The sequence below is a fragment of the Erpetoichthys calabaricus genome, chromosome 10 (genome assembly GCF_900747795.2).
Source record: "Erpetoichthys calabaricus chromosome 10, fErpCal1.3, whole genome shotgun sequence".
In the NCBI taxonomy this organism is placed as follows: Eukaryota; Metazoa; Chordata; class Cladistia; order Polypteriformes; family Polypteridae; genus Erpetoichthys; species Erpetoichthys calabaricus.
In genome coordinates, this window is record NC_041403.2 from 166,606,371 (window position 1) to 166,633,920 (window position 27,550).

The 27,550-nt window shown below is 44.3% G+C and overlaps 2 protein-coding genes across 2 annotated transcripts in view; both read left to right on the forward strand.

Moving 5' to 3' along the window:
• LOC127529448 (uncharacterized) overlaps positions 1-7,536 on the forward strand; it is a 44,342-nt gene extending 36,806 nt beyond the window's left edge. The window contains exons 2-3 of the mRNA XM_051933039.1: positions 4,681-7,222; positions 7,396-7,536. Coding sequence (XP_051788999.1) covers positions 4,702-7,222; positions 7,396-7,490 — 2,616 coding nt within the window. The 5' untranslated portion in view covers positions 4,681-4,701 and the 3' untranslated portion in view covers positions 7,491-7,536. The remainder of the gene's footprint in view (positions 1-4,680; positions 7,223-7,395) is intronic.
• A 911-nt stretch (positions 7,537-8,447) lies between these two features.
• LOC127529337 (collagen alpha-1(III) chain-like) overlaps positions 8,448-27,550 on the forward strand; it is a 33,635-nt gene continuing 14,532 nt past the window's right edge. Inside the window, exons 1-8 of the mRNA XM_051932476.1 lie at positions 8,448-8,544; positions 14,156-14,232; positions 14,962-15,015; positions 16,229-16,282; positions 17,200-17,307; positions 24,760-24,813; positions 27,133-27,186; positions 27,280-27,324. Coding sequence (XP_051788436.1) covers positions 8,448-8,544; positions 14,156-14,232; positions 14,962-15,015; positions 16,229-16,282; positions 17,200-17,307; positions 24,760-24,813; positions 27,133-27,186; positions 27,280-27,324 — 543 coding nt within the window. The remainder of the gene's footprint in view (positions 8,545-14,155; positions 14,233-14,961; positions 15,016-16,228; positions 16,283-17,199; positions 17,308-24,759; positions 24,814-27,132; positions 27,187-27,279; positions 27,325-27,550) is intronic.

Sequence of the window (27,550 nt, forward strand, 5' to 3'; positions counted from 1 at the left end):
AAATAGATGAACATACACAGGCTTGATCCACAATAGAAATAAAATCCTACAGTACTTCTTTATACTCCTTGCTTTGTGCCCCAATAAGTACAAGTTATCGCCAATATACTAACAACCCAATGGTGCTTGACTCACTCAGAATATGGAACCAATGTAAGAAGCATTTTAAGATAGAGCAGCTTTTATCGGTGGCACCTCTGCAGGAGAACTACCTTTTTCCACCCTCTCAAACATACGCAGTTTTTAATATCTGGAGACAGAGCTGGAGGTAGCAGAGTTAAAGATGCTAAGATTTGCATTGGGTGTGACGAGGATGAATAGGATTAGAAATGAGGACATTAGAGGGTCAGCTCAGGTTGGGAGACAAAGTCAGAGAGGCGAGATTGCGTTGGTTTGGACATGTGCAGAGGAGAGATGCTGGGTATAATGAGCGAAGGGTGCTAAGGATAGAGCTGCCAGGTAAGAGGAGAAGAGGAAAGCCTAAGCGAAGGTTTATGGATGTGCTGAGAGAGGACATGCAAGTGATGGGTATAACAGAACAAGATGACGAGGACAGAAGGATAAGGAACAAGATGATCCGCTGTGGCAACCCATAACAGGAGCAGCTGGAAGAAGAAGAAGAAGCAACACATTTCTTTCACTACCTTCAAATTAGAAACTTTGTTAAACAGAACCTGCCCAATTTTCCTCACCTCCCACCTCCCTCTATGCCGGAAAAAATATTTCTCAGTTTCGAGGACTTGGACATCATTTCTGTAATATATAAAACTATTTTACAGTCCCTCCCTTTCAAAGATCCAAGAGGACATTGGGAAAAGGATCTCTCACTCAATATTTCAGAAAAGGAGTGGAAGGTAGCAATGCACAGAATTCACTCGAGCTCCGTGTGCATAGCAAACAATTATTATTCAACTCAAAATTTATATATCGAGCACATCTGCCTCGTTAAAAATTGTCCAAAATGTTTTCAGAGTAAGATCCAACTTACGAACGCTGCAATCGCGCTCCAGCCTCACTGGGTCACGTGTTCGGGACCTGCACCAAATTAACATCATTCTGGAGCAAAATTTTTAAATGCCTTTCAGACAGCCTTGGGGTCACAGTTCCTTCTAACCCATTAACAGCTGTGTGTGGTGGGCTCACAGAGGGGCAAACAAACTGTAATGGCCTTTACTTCACTATTGGCACGTAGACTTGTTTTGCTCAACTGGAAGAATCCTAACTCTCCTCTGTTAAGTCAGTGGGTGACTGATGCTTTATATTATTTGAAACAGGAAAAAATCAAATTCTCACTTAGAGGATCCGTGCAGAAATTTTTCAAAACCTGGCAGGATCTGATCAATAACATTTTAGAATAAGCATCTAAAGCACTGAGGAAGTGAAATGGGGAGAGAATCCTTTTTCTTCTCCATGTATCTTTATTCACGTATTAATTCATCTATTTACTTACTTTTACTAGCTTTAAGTTACTGCTGGCCATGCTCTCTTTCTCAGGGGTAGGGGTTGATTTGTTTTCAATCCTGTTTTTGTAAAAATTGATCTATTTGTATGGAATGTTGTGTGATTACAATAAAATTAAAAAAAATAAATAAATTAGCCACTTCTCCTCATTAAGCCCTCCATGGCCAGCAGTCTCCCAGCCCTCACATTACATACACTGCAGACCTGAGTTTCCCCTTTCACTAAAGAAAACTACACTAGCTGTGTTACCCAAGGCTTTGTGACACAGAATGTCCCTATATATCATGTTTTGCTTTAAACTAAATTTATCTCCTTAGCATATACCAGTGGTTCTCAATCTGTGAGGCGGGGGCGCAAAGATGTGAAAAGAAGAAAAGAATCGAAAATATAAAAATTTGTTTTGGTTTCAATAGATGTATTTAACTTAAACTACATTCTGATACTAGAAAAATAAATATAGAGTTAGAATAATGTCGATTAAAGTTAAGTAGGTATAATAAAATCTGCATCTATGATATATCATTAATTAAAAAAGAACAAATTAGTATTAGTGGGCTCCTTTCAAAAAAACCTTAGGGGGGGCGCGATTAAAACTGATATGAAAACTCGGGTTGCAAATACTTAAAGGTTGAGAAACGCTGGCATAAACAATGCTTGATTGCCCCCCGTAGTGATCATGAGCACACTGGACTTGTAAATGGTATTGTGATCAAACACTGAAATGAAAGGGGTGGCATACGATTGGTTAACCGGCAGCAGCCATGAAGCCGTCTCCCTGCTGCGATTAAACACAAAGTTGAGGCACCACGTTTGTCGAGTGTCACACAGGCCTGTAATAAAATCCCCAGTTTCAACACTAATCAATCTGCCGGTGCAGACGTTCGTGGTGATCACCGTCACAAAGTGCTTGTCAAACGAAATTATAAGATTAGACTTCAGCAGGAGTCAAACACTCCATTAAATTCTAACGACACAAGGAAACTGCACTGAGTGGGTGGAGGGGGTGCAGATTTCTGTCGCTGGATGTCACCCTCGAAAGACCTCAAGATCATCCGGACTGGAGTTGTCAGGTTGATGGGAGAGAGGAGCACTGGATTAGTCCAGGGGGCTTCTATCAGGTTTCTACAGTGGGGGTTTTCATGTGTTCTCAAACCCAGGAAATGCTTCACAGAGGCTAAAGCTATCCGAGATATTGTGGCTTATTAAACAAACGATAAAGACAAGGAGCTATAATACTGGGGAGAACTCAAAGTAGGTCCATCCTATAAATGTGCACCATAAACCAAGAGAAATCGCTCGCCTGCGTCACCTCCTATCAAATGTGTCTGACGTCTGCTCCTCATTTTAATAGTTAATTCAATGCAGTCAATGTGTTAAATGTTTTGGTTTGAGGTTACTTAGTTTGACCAGTGTAAGAAAATAAAGGGAACAAGATAAAGGTTTGGGGGGATCCGTCCTGTATATTGTCTGGATTGTTGTCAGGCAAAGTATCTTTGATTAGCAAAGAGAGTAATCTTTTCAGACTGAGTCATATAACAGACTGAAGAACAGGAGAATTGTCAGGTTTACATGGTGGAGAGGGAGGAAGAGGCGGGTCATCAATGGGAAGTGACATCATCCCAGGGGCGGTCTAATGCTGAAATAGGAAGTGGAGTTGTTCCTAATTGTTCCTGCAAAGAATGAGAGAAGGTATTAGTGCACATAATCAGTCCCATGCGGAATAACTAGATCCTGCTGCTGTCTCTGATGTGCGTGCGTGTGTGAGTGACACCAGATGCTTAACTCTAGGAAGACCCGGGTGGTTCTAGAATTCTTTCGTTTCACTATTATTTAGGCCGCTGTGCTCCTGGGAACACTCAAAGTTTTAGGAATGGTTTGATATCACCTATTTATGGCCTGATATTCTGGATAGTACTGGTGAGCTTTGTCAGGCAATGGCCTTTTTCTTGTCTAAATTGTTTTAATGTCGCACCACAATTTGATCACGGAGGTCTACAGAGAGTTCCGTGGACATCACTGGCCACACAGCCAACTGTAAACTTCTTCTTTTTCACAATCCATTGAGGCTACAAAACACTCAGACCTTTAGAAATGGTTTTACCCCTTTATCCCTGATCTCTGCCTCACCACAATTCGATCACAGAGGTCCACAGAGAGTTCCTTGGACTTCATGACTTGGTTTTTGCCCTGATATGCAGTGTGAATTGTGGGACCCTTCCATATACAGGTACACGTTTGCCGTTCTAAACTCTGCAGGTGGACTTGAATCAAGTTCTAGAAACATCTCAAGGAGAATTAAAGCAAACAGGAGGCTCCTGAGCACAATGTGGTGATCCACAGAAAAATGTCTCACTACTTCTAGAAATGGGAGATTGATTTGGCTTTTAATTAAAGGTGCAAACCTTTCCTGATCGCATGTTTTCCCTTTGTCATTGTGGAATATTGAGTGTAGTCTGATGGGCAAAAATCGCAAATTAATGCGTTTAAAATGAAATATGCAACAGAAAGTGAAGGAGTCAGGATACTTTGTGGATCCATTGTAACCGTCTGATCTCCAAACTGCTGTGCCTTGCTAGCACAAGCTTGACGAGGACAAGGGCACTGCCAGTATAGTATGAGGCAGGTGCTGCAATCATTTGGGTTGCAGTTACCTGAAGGCTATTTAAGACACTTGTTGCCACTGCCTTGTTGTGGTGACATTAGCTCTCTTTATGCAGCAGTGTTCCTCTGCTCATCTTTGCTCTTGTCGGTTGTTTAATTTGGTGGTCCTTTTGGCCATTTTTTGCTTTTAGATTCCCCCTTCTTGAATTATTATTCTTATCTCTTTATTTCGAATTTTAGGTTTATGGACTACAGCTTGGCAAATATCTATCTGTTTATTGCTTGATCTTTAAAAATGACCAGATACATTACGAAGCTGTGATTTTTTTATTTTATTTGTTATACTTTATTAATCCCCAATGGATTCACATGACCTTTGGGGGTCAGAGTGAAGGGTCAGCCATTATACAGCAATTTCCAGGTTAAGGGCCTTGCTTAGGGGCCCAACAGAGTGGGATCCCTTCAGTGTTCTGGTTTAAAATTCGTAACATTTCTTGTTTACCATTTCTTCATAAAACCAAATTAAAGTTGTGCCTCTTCCAATTGCAGTAATGTTGTGTTCATTTTTGTTCTTCTATTGCTGTCTGTTCATTAATGTGCCATCTGTTCGATTTCCAGGTCATATATTCAGAAAGCAATATGAGAATGTCAAGAATCAAAGATGGATCTCCAGATGGACTTTCAGAGAATCAGACTCTGCTTCTTATGAACGACACCATGTCTGGCAACTTTCATGCCAATGTGTCACCAAGGAGAGAATCACGGAAGCCAATGGGAGAGCAGAGTTTTAGTGTACCAGTTCTGAGGTTAGAATTCATGAGTATTAGGCCACAGTCAGTGGATTACACCAACAGAGTTAAAAGAGGCTCATCCTCAGAGGCAGGCGTGTCTAAAATGGTGTCTAAAGAAGGAGGAAGGAACACGTTATCCCGCTACAACAATCCCAGTGGACAAAGAGGTTTATTCAAATTAATTCCGACAAAAGTGGCATTGGTGTCAAACCAGGCAAGAGCGATTTCACACTCCGTCAAGAAAACAAAAGCAACTAGGCCAAGTAAATCAGAAGTTCCTGAATTGATTCAGACAGGCCACACACCGCAGATACCTACCCCATCAAGTCATCCCACTTTGCCTGCCAAGTCAATTAAATTAACTGTGCAAAGCAAACCAGGTGAGTCTGTGAAATCAACTAAATCGAGCGGGGCAGGAAAGTCAGTCCAACCAACGTTGGCAAGCAAATCAAGGGATCCAGAGAAACAATCGGAACCACAAAAGCCAAGGGAAGCAACAAAGACACACAAGCCAGGTGAATCCATGGAAGTGCCTGAGTCGAGCACAGCAGGGGAAGAGTCAAAAGAATCATCTAAGAAAGTAGAGCACGCAGGACCAACAGTGCCAAGCAAATTGATCAAATCCATAGAACAATCTGAGCCAAAACAATCTACAGAATCCATAATACCAACTGAGTTCAGGAAATTCAGCAAATTGAATGACCCAGCAGATTTAACCAACCTGAGGGGATCTGTGGAAGAAATACATTCCAGTAGGTTCAACAAATCAACAGAATCGAGCAGAGCTATTGAATTAATAGACCTGATCCAGTCAAACCCACTTAGGAAATCCATGGGACCAATTCAATCAAGCAGATTCCAAGAATTCATGGAACCAACAGAGCCAAGCAAACTTCCGAGGTTCACAGAGCAAGTGAACTCCAGCAAACACAGCAGATCAGTGAACCTAGTCAAACTGAGGAAACTTGAAACATTAACAGAACTACCCAAGTTAAGAACACAGCGGAAACCCATGAAATTTAGTAGGTTCAAAAATTCCCGGACTTCTTTGGAACCAATGAAGTCGGGCAAAAACAGGAAACCAGTAGAGTTAAGAACATTTCTGGAATCTGTAGACCCAACAGAGTCAATCACATTTTCTGAATTTGTAGAACCAACAGAGTCAAGTAAAGTTATGGAGTTCGTAGAACCAACTGAGCCAAGCAAAGTTATGGAATTTGTAGAACCACCGGAATCGAACAAATCTGCTGAATTTGTGAGACCAAATTGGTCAAACAAGTCTGTGAAATTTGTAGAACCAACTGAGTCAACCAAACTCAAGGTGTATACGGAATCCATTGATTCTAGAAAACCCACTGAATCCACAAACTTGCGCAAAGTTGAAAAGTCGAATGCACAAATTAAGTTGGGTACATTTGGCCATTTCATGGTACCAAAAAAGTCAAATATACCGGTAAAATTGGTGGAACTAACAGAATCGAGTAAATTCATAGAAACTATTAAACAAATAGAGTCAAGCAAAATTGGAGAACCCATAGAGTCAGCTGAGTCAACAAAATCTATGGAATCCGTTGGACCAGAAGTGTTGGAACAAGTTAATGAATCCACACGACAAACAGAGTCCAGTACTTCTGATGAGTTGATGGAGTCAACAGATTCAGGCAAGCCAGACGAATCTGTTGAATCAATAAAACCAAGCATACCAGAGAAACCAGAAGACATCAGCGGGTCGATAATGTCTGGAGACCAGATAGAGTCAAACCAGCCAGTTAAAAGTATCAAAGAAACAGAACCAGTTGAGCCAACGGACCAAAATACATCACGAAACAATGTAACAGAGTCTGTGTATATATTTGGACCCAACATCTCAATAACACCAACTCCATCATCAATTATATCAGAAGAATCTTTGACCAATGTTACTGAGCCACTTACTGTGTTAGACCCAAATCAATTAATGGAGCCAACACAACCAACACATTCATTTCTGAGGCCCATCCTTTTTACAGAAGTTCCGCTAACCCGTGATACCACACAGCCAGACATCCGCACGTGGACTTCAACCGAGAGTGTAACACCAGCCATATCACTGGAGCTGGATGTGGCAGCAGAGCATCAAGAAATAGCTGAAAGTCCAAAAACACCAAATGTGGAATTATTAACATCAATAAATTTAACTGACTTACCAAAACGAGTGTCAGGCATTGAAGCGATGGTAACTGATTCATCTCTGGAGCCCAGCCCTGGCCTGTCTCCTGATGAATGCCTAGATGCAAATTCAGAAAAGAATCGTACAACTGACGCGTTAAATGATACCACTAAGACAACTCATGCATCCTACTGCCAGGACATTCTAACCGGCACTACAGGTAAAGTAAACGGGGTCTGCCAAATGAGTGGGCAGTGTAGACCGGGGTTTGGGGACTGTCCTCTTCAGAACAGTGCTTTATGGGTAATGAGCAATCAAAGGTGATCTTAGAACTCTCTCAGTGGATGTCAGTTAAATTGAGGAGGAAACCAATAATGATTCCTTTCATTTTAGGTGGTTCAACCAGCTCTGTGCCATCAAAAAGAAGGAAACCCCAACAGAACACCACTCAAGAGCTACAGGTAAGGGAGTCTACCATTCTATATTAAAGACCCTGTCACATCATGCGATCTGTCCAACAATTTTCATTTGTCGACTCAATTTACGTAATCTTGGTTAGTCTTGAGTGGTCGTGATGAGCTTCTGTGAAAGTCAGTGATGTAGTATGACATGTGCAACGACTAGCCCTTTTTGCTTAAGATTAAAATCCCATTGGATTTTCTCTGGACCAAAGAGTACAAATCAGGAGAAATAAGAGTGAACGGACCAAGCAAGGGTGAAAACCAAAAGTCAAAGAGATGGAGACAACAGAAGCAATACGTGAACCAGAAATCGTAGTCAAAATGCAAAGCTTAGGTTCAAATTACCAAAATTTGGTCCGATCTCGGATGCTAGTGACTGTTTTGAGGTGACTTTTACTGTATATTGGCACTCCATTGACGTCACAAGTGGTGCAACCAAGGTTGCATCATGGGAAAATCCCCATTGGAGACCGCAAAAATGGCTTAGCAAGTCAATGATTAAAAAAAAAATTAAACTTTTCCCCCCAGTCTTCTATGAAATTTAACACATTTATGGAATTCATAGAACCACCAAAGCCAAGCAACGTTATGGAATTTGTGGAACAAACTGAGTCAACCAAATCCAGGAGGTATAGAGAATCCATTGATCCTAAATAGCCCACTGAATCTACAAACTTAATTTGAAAAGTTGAAGGCACCAACTGAGTTGCGTATATTCAGCCAATTTATGGAACCAAAAAAGTCAAATCTCCTGGTAAAATTGGTGGAAGCAACAGAATCAAGTAAAGTCATAAACTATTGAAGGAGTCAAGCAAATTTGGAGCCAGCTGAGTCAACAAAATCTATGGAGTCTTGAAAGAAGTTAATGAATCCACACGACCAATTGAGTCTTGCACCTTGGATGAGTTGATGGATCCAACAGATTGTTCTGACTCAATAAAACCAAGTACACCAGAGAAGCTAGAAGACATCAGCGAGTCGACAATGTCTGTGGACCCAACAGAGTCAAACCAGCCAGTTAAACCTATCCAAGAAATGGAACCAGTTGGGCCAACAGACCAAAAATACATCAAGAACCAATGTAACAGAGCCTATGTATATAGTTGGATCCAACCTAACAACAATACCAACTCCATCATCAGTTAGATAAGAAGAGTCAACAGAATCATTGACCGATGTTACTGAGCCACTTATCGTGTTAGACACCAATCAATTAATGGAACCAACACAACCAATAAATTCATTTCAGAGGTCCATCCTTTTTACAGAAGTATCACTAACCCGTGATACAGCATGGCCAGACATCCAGGGCCATCTTAGCGCATGGTCACACTGGGCAGCAGCTCAGGGGCCCCATGCTAATCTATGTATGTTGTGACTTGCCAAGTGGTTGTGTAGGTAGGGGCCCTGGTGCATTGCTTTGCCCGGGGGCCTATAGTGCTGTTAAGAGGGCTCTGCAGCCATCCGCACGTGGACTACAACTGAAAGTGTAACACCAGCCGTTATCAGTGGAGCTGGATGTGGCAGTAGAGCGTCGAGAAACAGTTGATAGTCCAAAAACACCAAAACTGGAATTAGTAACATCAACAAATTTAACTGAAATACCAAAATGGGTGTCGGGCATTGAATCGGTGGTAACTGTGTAGATCAGAAAGCCTTCTATGTCGTCTTTGGACAAATTCATGTCAAAAACAAATTTGCTTTGTCAAAGCAAATGGGTTCATAAAGGTCACAACCAAACCCTACAACGTAGACAAAAAGATGAAAGTCAATTCTGCATCGTGATAGGAGTGTGCAGCATGTGACGTTACCGCTGCTGCCACACAAAGGGTGACGACATGTTACTCTTTGGTTGTCCAAGATTTCGGATTCACTCCAAGCCACTCGTCTGTTGTCATTGTGATTTTAGCATTGCTGGCTCTCGATCCTTCCTGTCGGTATTCTGACTTTCCTTTAGTTTATTATCCTGGCTGAGCCGTCATGATTAACAGAATTTCAGGGAACAAACCCCAGCCTGTTTTCTCAAGAACGTTTTGTTCTTTTTTCCTAAAAGTGCGACACTCCTCCTATTGACAGAAGAGTCATCTCTAGAAGATGCCTAACGTAGCAATAACCCTGAAGGACCCGTTTCCGCTATGCCGCTTTGCTCCTTGGTGCTTCCTCGGGACGTTGAAGCCCCTGCTTCTGTGTCTTGCTCAGCACCATCAGTTGTCACTTTGTGGCCATCCCTGTCCTGTTTGTCCGTGTCATCCCAAATGGCCTCTCCAGCTGGGCTCCGCACAAGGTACTGATGTGATTGATAGCATCACAAGCCAGGAGTAGCGAGTAGAGGTTAGCTTCTTGCCAATCTGGCAGCAGGCATAGACACTTAAAAGATAATTGCCTAAATGAAAGCCGCGCACTACAGACTAAATAGAAGCGAGAAGCCGCACGTCCCGACTCCCCGGGAGGCTGCCAACAATGGAGATTGCTCGCCATTGATTTTTTTGTGAGCAGCTTTAGGAATATTCATGAATTGAAAGAGAAAAATGGGACCCATAATGAAGCTGCCGCAGTGCCCATGCTGTCTATTAAATAAGACGGCGCTCTTAATTTCTGCCATCGATTTCGCTTGGAAATGACATTTTTCCCTGCAATAAAGTGAATGGCCACTTTATTCGGAGGAAGGAGTCAAAAGTGAAATGTTCTGGAAGCTGACGGTCACATCCCTTTCATTCTTGTGAAGGATTTTGCTTTCAGTTTCTTTTAATCTCAGTGGTTGCAGGCAGATGGGGTTCTCTGTAGGCTTAGTCAGGAGGGCGGGGTGTTTGGGTTTGAACACCCCATAATATTTTAAATGACAGTGTCAATTGACTGATGATAGATGGGATTAACGTTCATGTACTGTACCTTCTCATCAGCCTGAAATGAACTCCTGGTTATGCAGACGTGGCTGAAAGGTTTGCATAGATTCATCCATCCATTATCCAACCCGCTATATCCTAACTACAGGGATACAGGGGTCTGCTGGAGCCAATCCCAGCCAACACAGGGCGCAAGGCAGGAAACGATCCCCGGGCAAGGTGCCAGCCCACCGCAGATGTTTGCATAGATCTTTTGAGAAATGAACTTCTTCTTCTTCTTTTGGTTGCTCCTGTTAGGGATCGCCATAGCGGATCATCTTTTTCCATAGTGAAATGATCATCTCATCGGATTTAAAAATGGGGGGTAGGTGGTTATCCGCGTTTATATGAAAAAAAATACACATTGGATGATTAGCCAACTCCAGGAGTCGGCTTCGCTAAGTGTGCAGTGCTATTGACGGACTGCAGGTCAATTAAACCTAACATCTCCTGTTGTCACCTCAAAGTACTACAAATGACAGTTTGTCCCCAGGGATGTGAAGCACCAGCTGATGTGATCGCGCTTGGTCCCGTCTGTCAGAGACTGTGATGGACCTCAAAAAGGCTGGAGAGTCAGGATGCCCATTGAGTTGGTCCGCACTAACATATTACCCTGTGGAGCCTTCATCTTCAGTTGCTTTGCCTACCTGGAGACCCAGCATGAAATACTGTAGGTGGGCATTTCCCTTTGGACTGCTGGTTCTGGCAGGGTTAGTGATCCAGTGGGCCGCAGTAGCGAGAGGATCAGGTGTATCATGGCCGAAATGGAGAGACCAAAATAAAAGGAAAAGCTTCATGTGGTCCGAAGCAAAGACAGGAATTAGGCAACCTGACTATCCGCAAGGTCAGAGTGCCATCTAGTGGCCCAAAGGAATAACAATAAATTTACATTGCATTGGTCGCCTGCTCCTATCTGCTGTCTTGCTTTTTCTATTTTTATTTTTCTAAATTAGTATCCATTCATATTCATTCAGTCAGTCAGTCATTGTCCAACCCGCTATATCCTAACACAGGTTCACGGGCATCTGCTGGAGCCTATCCCAGCCAGCACAGGGCACAAGGCAGGAATAAATCCATGGGCAGGGCGCACCAAGCACACACTAGGGACAATTTAGGACCACCAATGCACCTAACCTGCATGTCTTTGGACTGTGGGAGGAAACCCACACAGACACAGGGAGAACATGCAAACACCACGCAGGGAAGACCCAGGAAGCGAACCCGGGTCTCCTTACTGCAAGGCAGCACATTCATATTTTAAATAAATATTTTTCATGATGGTGTGACACAGTGATGCCGTGGTCAGAACAGTACTAGCCCCCTTTTCTCACATCCCAGTTGTCCGCGTCCCCCTCATGTCTGTGTAGATGCCCCCTTACATTCTCAGGTTCATTGGCAAAGCTGTACAGTGGCTGTGTCAATGAGAATGGGCCTGTCCAGGATTGGCATCTGTCATTGTGCTCGGTGCTTCTGGGACAGGCTCTGATCCCTCGACGAACATAACCTGGATTAAGCTAACTGTATTTGAAAATGTTATGTTAGGATTGTGAAGGGATGGATGTCGCACATTTTTTGAATTTCCATTTTGCATTGAAGAGTCATGAGGAGCCTCCATCAGGTACGAGTCCTTGACGAGAGAGTGTGGCCTCGAACCTGACGAAGCAAAAAATAACTCCACATGGAAACTCACTGTGTGTCAAACTGGACTCAGGTCTCCAGAGATAACAGGGGTGGACATTAGGCCACCGTGTCCCCTATTCTGCTTCTTGTATGCTGGATGTTGAGGATCACTTCAGACAAGCACTAGGCGTGGCAGCCTGCTCTGCCGTCTCGAGCTCAAGTGGCCACCATTCTGCCATTCCTTTTGACCAACCAAGAGTGTCTAGTCCTAACCACTCCCCTGCCACTTCTCTGCAGCCTTCATCGGGGAGCCATGTTGTGCTTCAACGAGCAGTGGCAGCAGCAGGCGGCAAAATTGAAATGGCTGCCTCAAGTTATAGTCCGGCAGGTTATGAGGGCAGTAATGAAGAAAAGTTAGAGGCTGACAAAGACCCTGTCAGAAATGGGCAGCAGGTGGCAAAAAGAGCAGAAGGGAGACATGGAGGTCATGTAGAACTGACTGGAGAGAGAAGCCGTCCAGTCAAAGAGCTGAAAATGCTTGAACTTAAATGAGAGGAACAAAGGGGCTGAAACAGAACGTTGGAGTGAACCCACCTAAAGATATTAACCACCTTGTGATTTGAGTGCCTCACAGGCAAGCCCAAAGTGACACCTGGGGGGTAAGCGGGTTACCCATGTCTGGTGGTGGCAAGGATTACTGAGGGTGTAAAAATGGGTGAGGGTGAAGTGTGACACTTGGCATACTGCGTGTCGACTTCCAAACGTCCTCTGTGATAACAAATCTTAAAGTCGTCCTTACCAGAAAAAGTCCTTAAAATCGCATGAAGTGTCTTTGTTTAATAATCCTCCTTTATCTGTACATGTAGGAACACCACAGAGTGACTGGGCACATGGGAATAACAGAAAGTCAAAACCCAACTGACGCTCCAGGGATGCCAGGCATCATTGTGTGGAAGACGTCAGTGGAGGAATGGAAGTCTTTCAAAGTACGCCTGATGTCATTGTGCTGCCTCGCTTGTCGTACAAATCTGCCTCTGACTGCCGTGGCCATTTGATGGACAGAGAAAATGCCAGTCTGGGGGCATCTGTGACCGACTCATCAGCCTTTGTGAGGTCACAAACCATTGACTGGGCAGTCTGTCACTTTGTTATATAGTGCCTTTCTCACTATCTATCTATTATATAGTGCCTTTCACACTATATCTATCTATTATATAGTGCCTTTCACACTATCTGTCTATCTATTATATAGTGTTTTTCTATCATATAGTGCCTTTCACACTATCTCATATAGTGCCTTTCACACTATCTATTATATAGTGCCTTTCACACTATCTATCATATAGTGCCTTTCACACTATCTATCTATTATATAGTGCCTTTCACACTATCTGTCTATCATATAGTGCCTTTCACACACTATCTGTCTATCTATTATATAGTGTTTTTCTATCATATAGTGCCTTTCACACTATCTATTTATTATATAGTGCCTTTCACACTATCTATCTATCATATAGTGCCTTTCACACTATGTATCTATTATATAGTGCCTTTCACACTATCATATAGTGCCTTTCACACTCTATTATATAGTGCTTTTCTATCTCTCTATCTATCATATAGTGCCTTTCACACACTATCTGTCTATCTATTATATAGTGCCTTTCACACTATCTATCTATCATATAGTGCCTTTCACACTATGTATCTATTATATAGTGCCTTTCACACTATCTATCTATTATATAGTGCTTTTCTATCTCTCTATCTATCATATAGTGCCTTTCACACACTATCTGTCTATCTATTATATAGTGTTTTTCTATCATATAGTGCCTTTCACACTATCTATCATATAGTGCCTTTCACACTATCTATCTATTATATAGTGCCTTTCACACTATGTATTATATAGTGCTTTTCTATCTATCTCTATCTATTATATAGTGCCTTTCACACTATCATATAGTGCCTTTCACATCTATCTATCATATAGCTCTTTTCTATCTGTCTATCACCCTTCTGTTAGCCATCCATTCCATTGGTCATTATTTGTTTGTGTTACTATAATGTGGTAACTCCATCATTGATTAGCTGATTGATTCATTCATTTTTTTAATATATGTACTGATTATTAACTCGTTAATTAGTTTTGTTTCATTTCTTTGTTTTTCTTGTACCCTTCAGCTTCTCTTTCTCTTTTAACATTTGGTTTTGCTTTCCAGAAGATGAAGTTTTACAAGAAGCTGCTGGAGCTCTGGCCGGTAGGTGCACCTCGCGGTTGCTCCGTTGAGCTTTGGAAGTTCATTTCTTCACCCTTTTCTCCTGAAGGTTGGGTTATCCCGTAACTGATATGCTTTCACTTTGAGATGAATTTCTGATTGAATTTGGCTGCAGATGAGCCTCCTGAATTTTTCTTTCCTTTGACACGTCATTCACTTTTCTTTCCCAAGTCGATCTTTAATAAGAAGAACCGTGAGAATGGCAGACTTCACACAGCTGATGAAGTGCCCCTCATGACAGCTCCTTGTCCCCTGCTGTTCTTTTCAGAACTGAATCGGCTCATTTACTAAGACGTTGTCTTTACTAGCTGGCCATATAGAAAGCCATCCAATTGGCTATTCTGCCCACATTCCTTGTGTGGATAAAGGCAGTGATGCCCGCACCTGTGTGCCACCTCTTTAAGGTTGTGTTTTTTTTGGGTATAGTGGAGTGCTGTGGTGACACCCATTGCTGTATGAGACAGCTGAGCCAAATCTGTGGTTGGTTAATTAATTAATTAATTAATAATTGGCCTGTCCTCCTTCCACAGTCCAAAGATGGCCCACCAAGCTAAATTATCCAGGCTGGAATGATGTCTCACTTTGGGGCAGAGATGTCCTGCTAAAACACAGAATGAGGCGGCCCCCATGATGTTAGTACCATGAATCTGCTATAGAAAATCACATTTATGGATCTGCTCTGAACCATTATTTTTTTTTATACACTTTTAGACACGAACGGGACCACCTGGACCACCTGGCCCTCAAGGGGAGCGTGGGCCACCGGTAAGACACATCCTGTAGGATAATTCAGGTGTACTACCACATGTACTCTCACTTGTTGTAGACAATGTAACGGGGGCAAGACCAGAAATTAGTTGGGGGTGCCAACCAGGCAAAACCCCGTTTACTTTGAATCAAAAGAAAAACAGAAAAGCAAAACACGCGCTCGATGGAGCTACAATGAATGGCTGACAGCTTTTTTGAAACACTCTGGTGGTGTTCCCCCAGATTTATAAGGCTGTGATTGACAGGTGACCCCGCTTCTTGAGGGGCCACCCACTAAACACAATGACATTAACCAAGATATAGTACACAATGCAGATAATAAACAAAAGAAACATTGACATAAGTAAATTATTCAAACCTTAACAAAAAAAGACATAAAACAAGGATTTGAACACTGGCTGAAATAAAATAAAGAAAGAAATAAAGTGGAAGCAGGCTGGGCGGGGCCATACACTTCAATTGAAGCAGGCTGGGTGGGGCCAGAGACCAGTGGAATCAGAATGGGCGGGGCCAGACACTAAAGTGGAAGTAGGCTGGGCAGGGCTAGACACTAAAGTGGAAGCAGATTGGGCAGGGCCAGACACTTGAGTGGAAGCAGGCTGGGCGGGGCCAGACACTTGAGTGGAAGCAGGCTGGGCGGGGCCAGACACTTGAGTGGAAGCAGGCTGGGCGGGGCCAGACACTTGAGTGGAAGCAGGCTGGGCAGGGCCAGACAGTAAAGCGGAATAGGCTGGGCGGAGCCAGACAGTAAAGCAGAAGCAGATTGGGCGGCACATGATGCTTAAGTGGAAGCAGGCTGGATGGGTCCAATCACTTAAGGGCAAGAGCCCTTCATTTAAATTAGGAGAATGTGAAGAAGAGACAAAATGAATGAATTAAAAAATATGAATGAGCTGGTGATGAACACCCAAGTTCAGCTTGCGCTTAGTCCCTGCTTATGTGGAGATTGCATGTTCTCGCTGTATGCTTTTGCCGCTCCATATGAGTGAGTGTGCATGTGCCCTGCGATGGGTGGGCTTCACATCTTGGTTCATTTATCACTGCACCTCCCACGACCCACCCCTCCCAATTTACAGGACTTTGGAGTCCTGAGCCACAGTATTGGAAAAAGAAGGTTCAAGAAATGGCTGACTGAAGGTAGGATGCTAGGGAAGCTCAGCCTGTCCCACCTCTTAGGTCTTACTGTTTCTTTTTCATTTTCTTGTTTTAGGGCCCTTCTGGTATTCCCGGCAAACAAGGAAAGAAAGGCCTCCCTGGGAAAAGGGTATGTAACTTGTTATGGACCCCTGATGTGGAATTTTTGTAAAAACCTGAACTTATCTCAGCTTCTGCACAGCAGTGAAGTGAAACGAGAAGGCCCAGCTCAGGCTGTGATGGTCACGTTTGGCCCAAATGTCTCCAGCATTGGTGGAAATCACTGTGGAAGCCGCCAAAGGCCTGGAATCATCAGCCTGTGGGCTGTACAAGTGACAGTTGGCTCTGCAGAGATCACAGTGCCGACCCCAGCTATGCCACAGAGCACAAGAAGGTCACAGCAGGTTTCCACTGAACTTCCACAAATGTTCCTCATTTTGAAAGCATCAGGGTTCTGTTTCATAGATTTCACTGATCACACTGATCCTTTTTAGCTTCTCCCAGCAGATGCCATCCTTCTACATGGGTTCTGCTGCCAGCTTTTTAAAGGTTTTTTCACCCACGTGCCAGCCTTCTCTAAATTTCTCCAACATGCTGTTAGCCTTTCAATGGATTAGTCAACCATTGCGGTCCACAATGAACTTCTGCTGCCACATGCCAGTCTTCCATGTTTGCCATTCTTATACCCCACACTTTACTGATGACATGCCAATCTTCAGCAACATTCTTGCCTCCCACACGCTGGCATATGCCTACAGCTTCTGCAAATAACAAAACCATTGTGCCAGTCTTTTGTGTGTTTTAGCAGCACCTTCTGATGGTACTCTGCAGTCATCTTGAAGTGTATTCCCGCCTCTGTTTAGTTTCACCAGCCCTGTGAGGCCCTGTCAAGGCCTTTTGAACCCAATCTGTTTGGCCACTCATGTCTGAATGATCAAATACTTAAAACTAGCATCGGCAGCAGTGGTCAAAGCTCCCAGAGAGCCAGCCAGGTTTTACCTTTTCTACTTTAATCGTTAAACCATTTTTCTTCTGATTATTTCACAGGGGTATCCAGGTTTTCCTGGACTGCCTGGCCCTCCAGGCCGCCCAGGTCAGGATGGTTTCCCCGGACTGGATGACAAACCTGGTCCTCCTGGTCTTCATGGAATAAAGGTGAGTACAGACAAAGCATACCAAGTTCTTCACCATAGGATCATAGGAGCAGCAGTGGCCATAATCTGAAAACCACTGTGATGTCCGGGTCATCGATAGTCATGAAACTAAGATGGACTGGGCAATGAGGACATTTGTGCATCAAATTCTCTGCTTTTATTACAATCATCAATAAACAGCGTCCAAAAAAGCATAAGTGAGGTAAGTCTTCATTAATTTAATAAACCTTCTGGCTCTCACATGAAATCTTTAGAACGCTGTCTCCTCGCAGGCTGTCCAACTTTACCACGGTCCCGGGTGTTGCTCTTTGTGGATTCATCAAAAATCGTCATTGTGCGTCATCTGATATCCGAGATTGTGGATTAATAACAAAGAATAATCGCAAACACTTTCTGACTTTACTGGTGTAGCCGCTGGGGTGTAAGGCGAGTTCAAGCACGGGTAAAACGCGTGCTGAAAGAGATCTCTCAGTCCAAAAGTTCATTTTAAAATATTTTGTGGTACTAGGGTGTTGTACCGTGTTAGCCATTATGAATGTAGAGAAAAGCCAAGCAAAATGACCCCTTTTATTGGCTAACTAAAAAGATTACAATATGTAAGCTTTCGAGGCGACTCAGGCCCCTTCTTCAGGCAAGATGTAATTGATTATTGGGTCCCAGGGAGTTCAATCAATTACAGTAATCCCTTGCTATATCGCGCTTCGCCTTTCGCGGCTTCACTCCATCGCGGATTTTATATGTAAGCATATTTAAATATATATCGCGGATTTTTCGCTGCTTCGCGGGTTTCTGAGGACAATGGGTCTTTTAATTTCTGGTACATGCTTCCTCAGTTGGTTTGCCCAGTTGATTTCATACAAGGGACGCTATTGGCAGATGGCTGAGAAGCTACCCAACTTACTTTTCTCTCTCTCTCTCTCTTGCGCTGACTATCTGTGATCCTGACGTAGGGGGATTGAGCAGGGGGGCTGTTCGCACACCTAGACGATACGGACGCTCGTCTAAAAATGCTGAAAGATTATCTTCACGTTGGTACCTTCTGTGTGCAGCTTTTAAGTATGCTGCACGGTGCTTCGCATACTTAAAAGCTCAAAGGGCACGTATTGATTTTTTTATCTGTCTATCTCTCCATCTCTCTCTGCTCCTGACGGAGGGGGTGTGAGCTGCCGCCTTCAACAGCTTTGTGCCGTGGTGCTTACAAGACAAACAGCCCTATTGATTTGTTTGCTCCTTTGAAGAGGAAGATATGTTTGCATTCTTTTAATTGTGAGACGGAACTGTCATCTCTGTCTTGTCATGGAGCACAGTTTAAACTTTTGAAAAAGAGACAAATGTTTGTTTGCAGTGTTTGAATAACGTTCCTGTCTCTCTACAACCTCCTGTGTTTCTGCGCAAATCTGTGACCCAAGCATGACAATATAAAAATAACCATATAAACATATGGTTTCTACTTCGTGGATTTTCTTATTTCGCGGGTGGCTCTGGAACGCAACCCCCGCGATGGAGGAGGGATTACTGTATATCAATAATTATAATCAATTACATCTCGCCTGAAGAAGGGGCCTGAGTCTCCTCGAAAGCTTACATATTGTAATCTTTTTAGTTAGCCAATAAAAGGGGTCATTTTGCTTGGCTTTTCTCTACAAAATATTTCGTGAAAATTCAAAGCAAACAATCCACAAAAGAATAAAGAAAAAAGTTGTTACACACGAAGAATAAAATGCAACAAAAAGGAAAAATGTATCTTCTCTAAACTTTGCTTTTCTTGTAAAATCTAGTTATTTCTATGCTGAAAAGTTCTTTACTTCTTCTTCTGTACGCTTTAAACGTACGGCGCAGCACTTTCAATTAAGTGCTTTGTCTTGCATGTTACTTGACACCCAAAAAACACGCAGACACGGTACACAAGGCCCAGTTTAAAACCGTGTGCCCTCTACACCTTACACATGGCAAGGCTGATCACTAACTGAGAGTAATGTTTAGTCAGATAAGCTGGAAATAGTTAGAATATACCAATTCATTTCAACTGATGAGGGCTATAGGAACCTCCCGTACATTATGCACTATCATTTAGTGAAACATTTATGATTCTTATGTAACTAGGAAATGGCTCTTATGACCGGCATGACATTTGGCGACATTCATTTGATTTCAAATCTGGAATTACGTGTTGTGGGGGGGGGGTCTAGTGAACGATAACAAGTTAATGAACTGCGTTTCTCCTGGCAGAGCCAAGAAACATCTCTTTACAGTCAGACTGAGCATAATAATGAGAACCAAACTCAAGAGGGATGTAATTCAGCTCATTCACTCAGTTCATTCAGCTTAAAACCTAAAGACCTATAAATACCTGGGAATGCAGCTGGATGATAAATTGGACTGGACTGCCAATACTGACGCTCTGTGCAAGAGAGGACAGAGCCGACTATATTTCCTTAGAAGGCTGGCGTCCTTCAACATCTGTAATAAGATCCTGCAGATGTTCTATCAGATGGTTATGGCGAGCGCCCTCTTCTACGCAGTGGTGTGCTGGGGAGGCAGCATAAAGAAGAGGGACGCCTCACGGACAAACTGGTGAGGAAGGCAGGCTCTATTGTAGGCACGGAGCTGAACAGTTTGACATCCATGGCAGAGCGATGGGCGCTGAGCAGACTCCTGTCAATCATGGAGAATCCACCACATCCACTGAACAGGATCATCTCCAGACAGAGGAGCATCTTCAGCGACACACTGCTGTCACCGTCCTGCTCCACTGACAGACTGAGGAGATCGTTCCTCCATCACACTATGTGACTCTTCAATTCCACCGGGGGGGTAGACGTTAAGATTATACAAAGTTATTGACTGTTATACCTGCCTCGCACTCTGCACCTTGCACTTTCTAACTTGCACTGTGTTTATCACTCTTTAATTAATATTGTTTATATCAGTATGCTGCTGCTGGAGTATGTGGATTTCCCCTTAGGGATTAATAAAGTATCTATCTATCTATCTATCTATCTATCTATCTATCTATCTATCTATCTATCTATCTATCTATCTATCTATCTATCTGTTAGATAGATAATGAAAGGTGCTATATATCTATAATTTTCACATCCCAACCCACCGTTGTTCCTTCAGGTGGGCTCTGTCCTGGGGCCTCTTCTTTTTATTATTTACCTTCTTCCCCTTGGAGAAGTTTAGAAAGATGTTCACCCCGGATACCACAGATCCCTGCAGCCTTTAACCCCTCGGCTGGTTCACCACCTGTGCCATCTCAGTGAGTTTGGGTGGTTCACAGCTAATTGGAGGATCAGCCTCAAGGACCGCGGACCCCGAGATATCCAACGTCCTAGCCGGAGGATCGGCTTTGAACAACTGCTCAAAATAGCGAGCCCAGCGGGTCACAACTGCAGTGTCATCCGTAAGGACTGTTCCATCAGCCACCCGGACTGCAACTCTCTGAGGAACAGATTCCTCTGTAAGCAGGACGTGGGTCGCCAGACCACTGATGGTGTGCAATATCTTTGCTTCCATTTGGGAGAATGGGATCATCCTAACTGACTGGAAAATGGGACATGTCGTCCCTATCTGGAAAGGGAAGGTTGATCGCCTGGATTGCAGAAACTACAGGGGGATAACTCTGCTCTCTGTGTTGGGTAAGGTCCTTGCTAAGGTCGTCTTCAATAGGATCCGTGATCACTTGCTCACCTACCAGTGACCGGAACAGTCTGGTTTTTACACCTAAGAAGTCTACCATTGACCGCATGCTGGCACTGAGGGGTTCTCATGGAGCGTAAATGCGAATATCGGCTGAGTTTCTTTGCATCCTTTGTCGATTTTCATAAAGTGTTCGACACAGTTGATCAAGCTGCCCTGTGGGACATCCTGAGGGTTTGTGGGATCCCCTCGAGGTTGCTGGATATTATGGCCGGCCTGTCCACTTGTACTGTGAGTGCTGTGCAGAGTGGAGGCAGGACCTCTGTGTTTTTCCCAGATGATTCTGGGGTTCGTCAGGGGTGTGTTCTGCACCTACTCTGTTCAATGCTTGTATGGACTGGGTGTTGGGCAAGGTCGTGGGGCATCTGTTGGTGAAGAAAGATTCACGGATCTTGACTTTGCTGAAGATGCTGTGATCTTTGCGGAGTCCATGGAGGCTCTGATCGGGGCGCTCGAGAGACTGAGTGAGGAGTCTGAGTGTCTGGGCTTGTGAGTGTCCTGATAAAAACCAAAGATCAGGGCATTTTGGGTATGGCCATCAGCAGTGTGTCTGTTTGCGGAAAGAGTGTTGACCTTGTCGAGAGGTATACTTACCTTGGCAGTGACATTCATGCCTCTGGTGACTCTTCCTATGAAGTCAGTAGATGGATTGGGAGAGCATGGGGGTATCATGAGTTTGCTGGAAAGGGGTGTGTGGTGCTCCTGATATCTATGCAAAAGGACAAAGGTCCAAGTCTTTAGAGTCCTGGTGCTTCCTGTCTTGCTATTTGTGAGACATGGATGCTATCCAGTGACCTGAGACGAAGACTGGACTCCTTTGGTATTGCGTCTCTTTAGAGAATCCTTGGTTACCACTGGTTTGACTTCACCGAATGACGCACATGACCTGCATTGTGAGGGAGCATCAGTTACGGCACTACGGCCACGTAGCGTGTTTCCCTGAGGATGGTCCGTCTTGTAAGATCCTCATTGTTGGGGACCTGAGTGGCTGGACCAGGCCAAGGGGTCGCCCACGTAACACTTGGCTGCAGCAGATAGAGGGTCATTTCCGGAGGGTGGAACTGGACCTTGTTGTCTGCCTGGGGGGTTGCAAACCGGGATCTCAAGTTGTTTTGTCGTCTAGTGGGTGCGGCGACACACTGTACCAGTGCATGCTCCCTGACTTGACTTGACTTGACTTGACTGAAGAAACAGAGAGATCATAAAGGTTTGGGGCACCAAAGTGATCCACCATATTTTGCGTTGGAAAATAATTTGAAAAAAAGAACAAAACAAGTCTTCTTCAGAAGGTGCGATCCATACTCTCCCAAGATGATGTTTAACTAGGACACTCATAGGAAGAGGTGGGTTTGGTAGACCACATTGCCAGGAGTGACGTAACCGGAGGACAATCTGTCAATGAGGTTGAAGGGTGGTAGAAGAGAGGCATTAGTTGACAGCGCCAGCCTCTGATTTGGACGGTAACTTCTATCAAACGAGTCCTGATGGTGTCTCCCAATCGCACATGTGGGACAACGGGAAGTATGAAAGCAGAAAGGAGGCAACATGGCACCTCAAAATGACCCAGTCAGAGAAGCAGGCTTTACAGGAACGTGCTTGACAGAGAGAGCACCGGCAAGAGACACATGCGGATATGCTGAAAGAACACGTAGTAAGGCAAGAAAAATCAAATCTCTCTATTATAATAAAAAAATCATGGGACGAGATGAGACTTTTTAGCCTGGGATGAGATGTGACTTTCTCAGAGATATACTTTCACATCCTGCGAGATGAGACTTTGTGCCAAAAGATTTAACCACTCCCGGGGCCGGAAATAAATGACAAAGAGTAGATGACAAAGTAGAACGTCGTAAAGAATTCAAAAACATTGGCGCGATACACAAGCAGAGCAGGTTAGAGATAATGGAAGTACGAAAATTCGAAAGTCTCCAAAAAATGATCGTAATGATCACATTAGTGCAAACAAATGGAAATTATTACTCGGTGACATAACGGAACAGCGAAAAGAGATTGAATATATTGTTCAGATTTAAACTGATTTAAAAGTCGGAGACTTGTAGATCGTCTAATTCGTGTTGCCATCAGGGAAAAGTAGAGTTTCTTTCCAATGAAGAGGCCTATCTGCGAGAATTAAAAGATTTGTTGTTTGGTGAAAGTGAAATCCACACATGCGAGCGGCAGAGACGTGAAGTGGCTGGCGTGTAGCGCAGGCTGGGGGGGTGGTTGGTGAGCGAAGCAAGCAGGGGGTGAAGCCCCCTAGTGTACTTTAAAATTTGTTCTGTGTCGTCAACAGGGAATGTGGCTAGCAGTATATCAAAGAATATACAGGATGGTGCAGGGAAACGTGAAATTTTGGAACTTGGAATTGGTGACCCCGGGGCATTGGCAGTTGTTTGGGACCAATGTGACCTCCTTTAGAACCCCTTGCCGTTAGCTATTCTGGAGCAGTGGAGTGGTGCGCAAGGAGTGTTTGCTGTGAAAGCCTTTTATAAGAATGTTGACAGTACAAATTTCGGTGTCATTACCACTTAGGATGTCACGATCTTGTCCCATCTGCTCATGTGACATTGCGAAGAAACGGGTTCAGCCTTAAAAAAGAAGTCCCCAGGTGGAGCCACTTTTCATACTGCCCAAAAATCGATGGCAGCTATTAGACGACTGTTTGGAAGGCGTGTCATTTCACGCAACGGTGACATTCCATGGCCTCCGAGATCCCCAGATCTCACCGTGTCTGATTTGTTTTCTGTGGGGACATCTTAAAAAGCTAAGCATACCGCAAACATCTTGCAACCACTGCTGAACTATAAAGGAGGACTGAAGAGGAAATCGCTGGCATCCCTCTTGACACGTTGCGTCGAGCAATGCAGAATTTCCACCACAGGCTGTCAAGAATGTGTACGGAGAAATGGACAACGCCTTCATGATGTTTTCTTCAACACATAAAATGACTATTGAGTGAATATCGAGTACCATCATTAATTGCATATCCTGTACAGTACATTTCATCATTAGATGCATTTTGTAATGTGTTGTGGGATACGGCCCGGACACAGACAGGCAGACACCGATGGTTTGAGCACCAACACACGTTTATTCATATTTACAGTGAAAGACGGCACACAACCCCACTTTCACCCCCAAAGTCCAGACCTCTCACAATGCCTCTCTTCAGGTCTGCCTCCACTCCTCTCCTCCCGACTCCAGCCATCGAGTGCCTCCCAGTGAGCGCCTGCCAGCACTCCCTGGTATGGCGGAAGTGCCGGCTGTGCACCCAGAAGCACTCCGGGTGTCCCTGGTCTTCTCCTCCCCAGCACTTCCGGGTGTGGAGGAATTGCTGAGGGCCAGGGCTCCTCAGGCATTTGGGCGCCCTGCGGTGACCATGGGTCCCTATAGGGATGAGCTTCCAAGCTCCTTTCCTGTGGTCCCCAAAGCCACCAGGGCAGTTATCCCCTCGTGGTCTGGAGGAGGTGTCATATCTCTTCCGGTCCTTCCGGGCATCCCGGCTGGGTAATGCCCCCAGCCGCTCTCCACAGTGTTTATTCATGCATTGAACGTCAATTGATGATTTCCCGTTTTCCCTGCACCACTAGTGACGCGCTATATATTATCGATGTTCCCGGCTATCTCAGAACTTGATTAGATTTGTTTTTGTTCTCATCTCGCAGTCTCTGCCTCATAAAAATACATTTTGTTACTCCACATCAGTAGAACTAAATGATGGTCTGTCTCTCTCTCTGTCTCTCTCTGTCAGGGTCTGAAAGGGTACCAAGGAGACCGGGGAAGCCCAGGAGAAACGGGAGAGATGGTAAGTCTGGATGGATGACATGGTTCTTTGTGTGAATTATGTTGGTCCAGCTCTACCAAGGACTCTGTAGGCAAAATGCTTGCCCTTGATAAGGGGCACCGACGAGGGGGGTACAATTCCCGGGAATGAGAAATGGAGCCCAGGATGGGATGTGGAGGAATTTGTTCTTTTTGTAACCACAGCATCAGTAACAATATCGGGAAGAGTGGTGGCAACAATGACATGGGGCTGACGGAAAGATGGGAATGCATTATGACTTAACCCGAGTGGCCATTATGCACATCATCTCCCTTCTTCTGCCACCCCACAGTTCTTCTCTCAGCCAGATTTCCATTATTCCACATTGGTTTGAAATCAATGGGAAGTGACTCGCGTATGCAGATCGATGAGCCAAGAAAGACTGAAGGGTCAACAATAAGAGCTTGCATGTCAAGTGAGTTTTGTCGATGTCAGTAAAGCGAAAGCTCAGAGGTGGATTCTGTAAAATTTAGTGCAGCAACATAGGACCTGTCATCTGCTGCTAGGAAAGATGCGGACCTCTGGTCCAGCCACACTTTTCTGTCTGTCATGTCATTGTGTCAATCACCGTACTTTCCTATTATAGAGTCTCGCTTTAGTATCTGCTTCAGTGCCCTGTTGTCTCGTCGTTTCTCGTCCATGCTTGGTGAAACGTCTCATCCGTTTGGCTTGATGCTGAGCTGAGGTTGTATCTCTTCTTCTTCTTCTTGTTCTTTTTTGTGGTATGAGGTGTTGTGTATGTGTTCAGTGTGTCAGCCTTGTGGAGTAAGACCAAGATCAAGGTTCAAGTCCCATTGGTTCCTGAGTTTTTGCATGACAGACAGCCGACTGGTAGATCTCCACCTCCTCCATGCCCTCCCCCTGAATGGTGACTGGTCTCACGTCAGAAGTCCAACACCAGCTGTTTAGTCTTGCTGATGTTGAGTTGCAGGTGCTTCTCCTGCACCACAACAGAGTCCTCCACAGCCTTCCTGTGCTCCATTAGTAATGCAGCCTATGATGGAGGAGTCATCTGAGAAGTTCTGTAGGTGTCAAGTGCTGGAATTGCACTGGGAGTGTAGGGGGTGAAGTGGAAGGGAGACATGTCCATTCCCTGAGGTGCATTCTGTATTACACCCCACCATTTCTGACACTCAGACTCTGTCTCGCAAACTGCTGTCTGTTGGTCAGGTAGTCCATGATCCAGAAGACTGTGGAAGCATCAAAATGCAAAGTCTTGAGGTTTTTCCCCAGTCAACGAGGCAGAATGGTGTTAAAGGTAGTGGAAAAATTAAAGAACACAATCCTGACTGTGTCGGCAGCTTTGTCGAAGTGGGAGTAGACTTTGTGGAGCGTGGAGATCAGAGCATCTTCCACACCTTACATGTGTCTGATAGGAGGATCGAGATGTTCTGAAATCAGAGGTCTTCATGATTTATGAAGTACGAGCAGCTGCTCTGGATTAGTACAGTTCTGTCCCGGACCCTGACGTGTTTAACAGGATCCCTATTATTGGTGGTGGTCTGGGGAGGGTCGTCTTTGTTTATTGGTGTGCGTCTTTTCACCTGACAGACACACTGAGAAGAAGGTGGAATTTGACTTCAGGATGTCCCGAACTGCAGCATGGGGCTCAGGTCCCTTAAGGTCCTGCAATCGGACTGGATAGGCCCCAAATCCGTTCCTTCATTTTCTCTGCTATTCCGTTAGACAGATCTACCAGGCTTCAGAAGCGGCTGGCATTTCATTAACAGAATTTTATTATGTTAACATTCCCTAGTGCCATTGTTTTAGATCATTTGATGTGCCGATATCAGGAGTTAGTATAAAATAATTTCACTCTACTCTTGCAGCAATAATGGCTCCATGAACCCTACAAATTTTTGGAGAGCCACCTTCCCACCCTCCTGCAGGCTCTAGTACTTTGTTAAAGGGTCAGGTAACTCCGTCCTGTCAACTGCCTAATCCAGACGGTTCCAAGTGACCATACATAAAGTACAGTGTCGCCATGCTGCCACCTATCGTACAGTGGGACCTCAGCTGCATTACCCAGCATTCCTGCTGTCCATCCATTGTACAAAATTCCTAGATGGCTTACTTTCAGGGGTTCTTCCATAATCAAAGAGCACAACGTCTTCTTGTGCCAATGTTTCCAGTTGTTGGCAGCATTTTCTTCACTTGGTATCCTTGGTATGCCCCCTCAGGACTCCTCTGTGCACCCCTTTTTCTTTGGCTGGTCATCTGTAGGTCTTATGACCATGACTGATAAAATGTAAAAGTGATTACAAGCTAAAATATGAACCCATCTTTATTTTCCATTTTTAGGGATATGAGGGAGAAGCCGGGCCTCAAGGTGTCAAAGGCACAAAAGGAATCAAGGTGGGAGCTACGCCAGGCCTATCATTAGAAAGCAGGGTGCCAGGCTAACCCTGGAATGCCTCACCTTCTCTGACGACTTCTTTTTGCCCACAGGGAAGTAAAGGCAGTATGGGACTCGCTGGAGTACCAGGCTATATAGTAAGTAAAACAGGGTGAGTGGTGTCTGGGGCACGGGGACAAATGAGAGGGGGGGGTTCATTGATTTCCAATAGCCTATCCTGGCATGGTAGACTGGCATGTCTGTAAATGGGTTAGGTCCTGCTTTGCACCCACTGTGCTGCCACACTGGCCACCCTGATTTGGATTAAGCAGCTGCCATGTTACTTTATGAAATGAGATGATAAGGAAATTTCTCATCCTAATT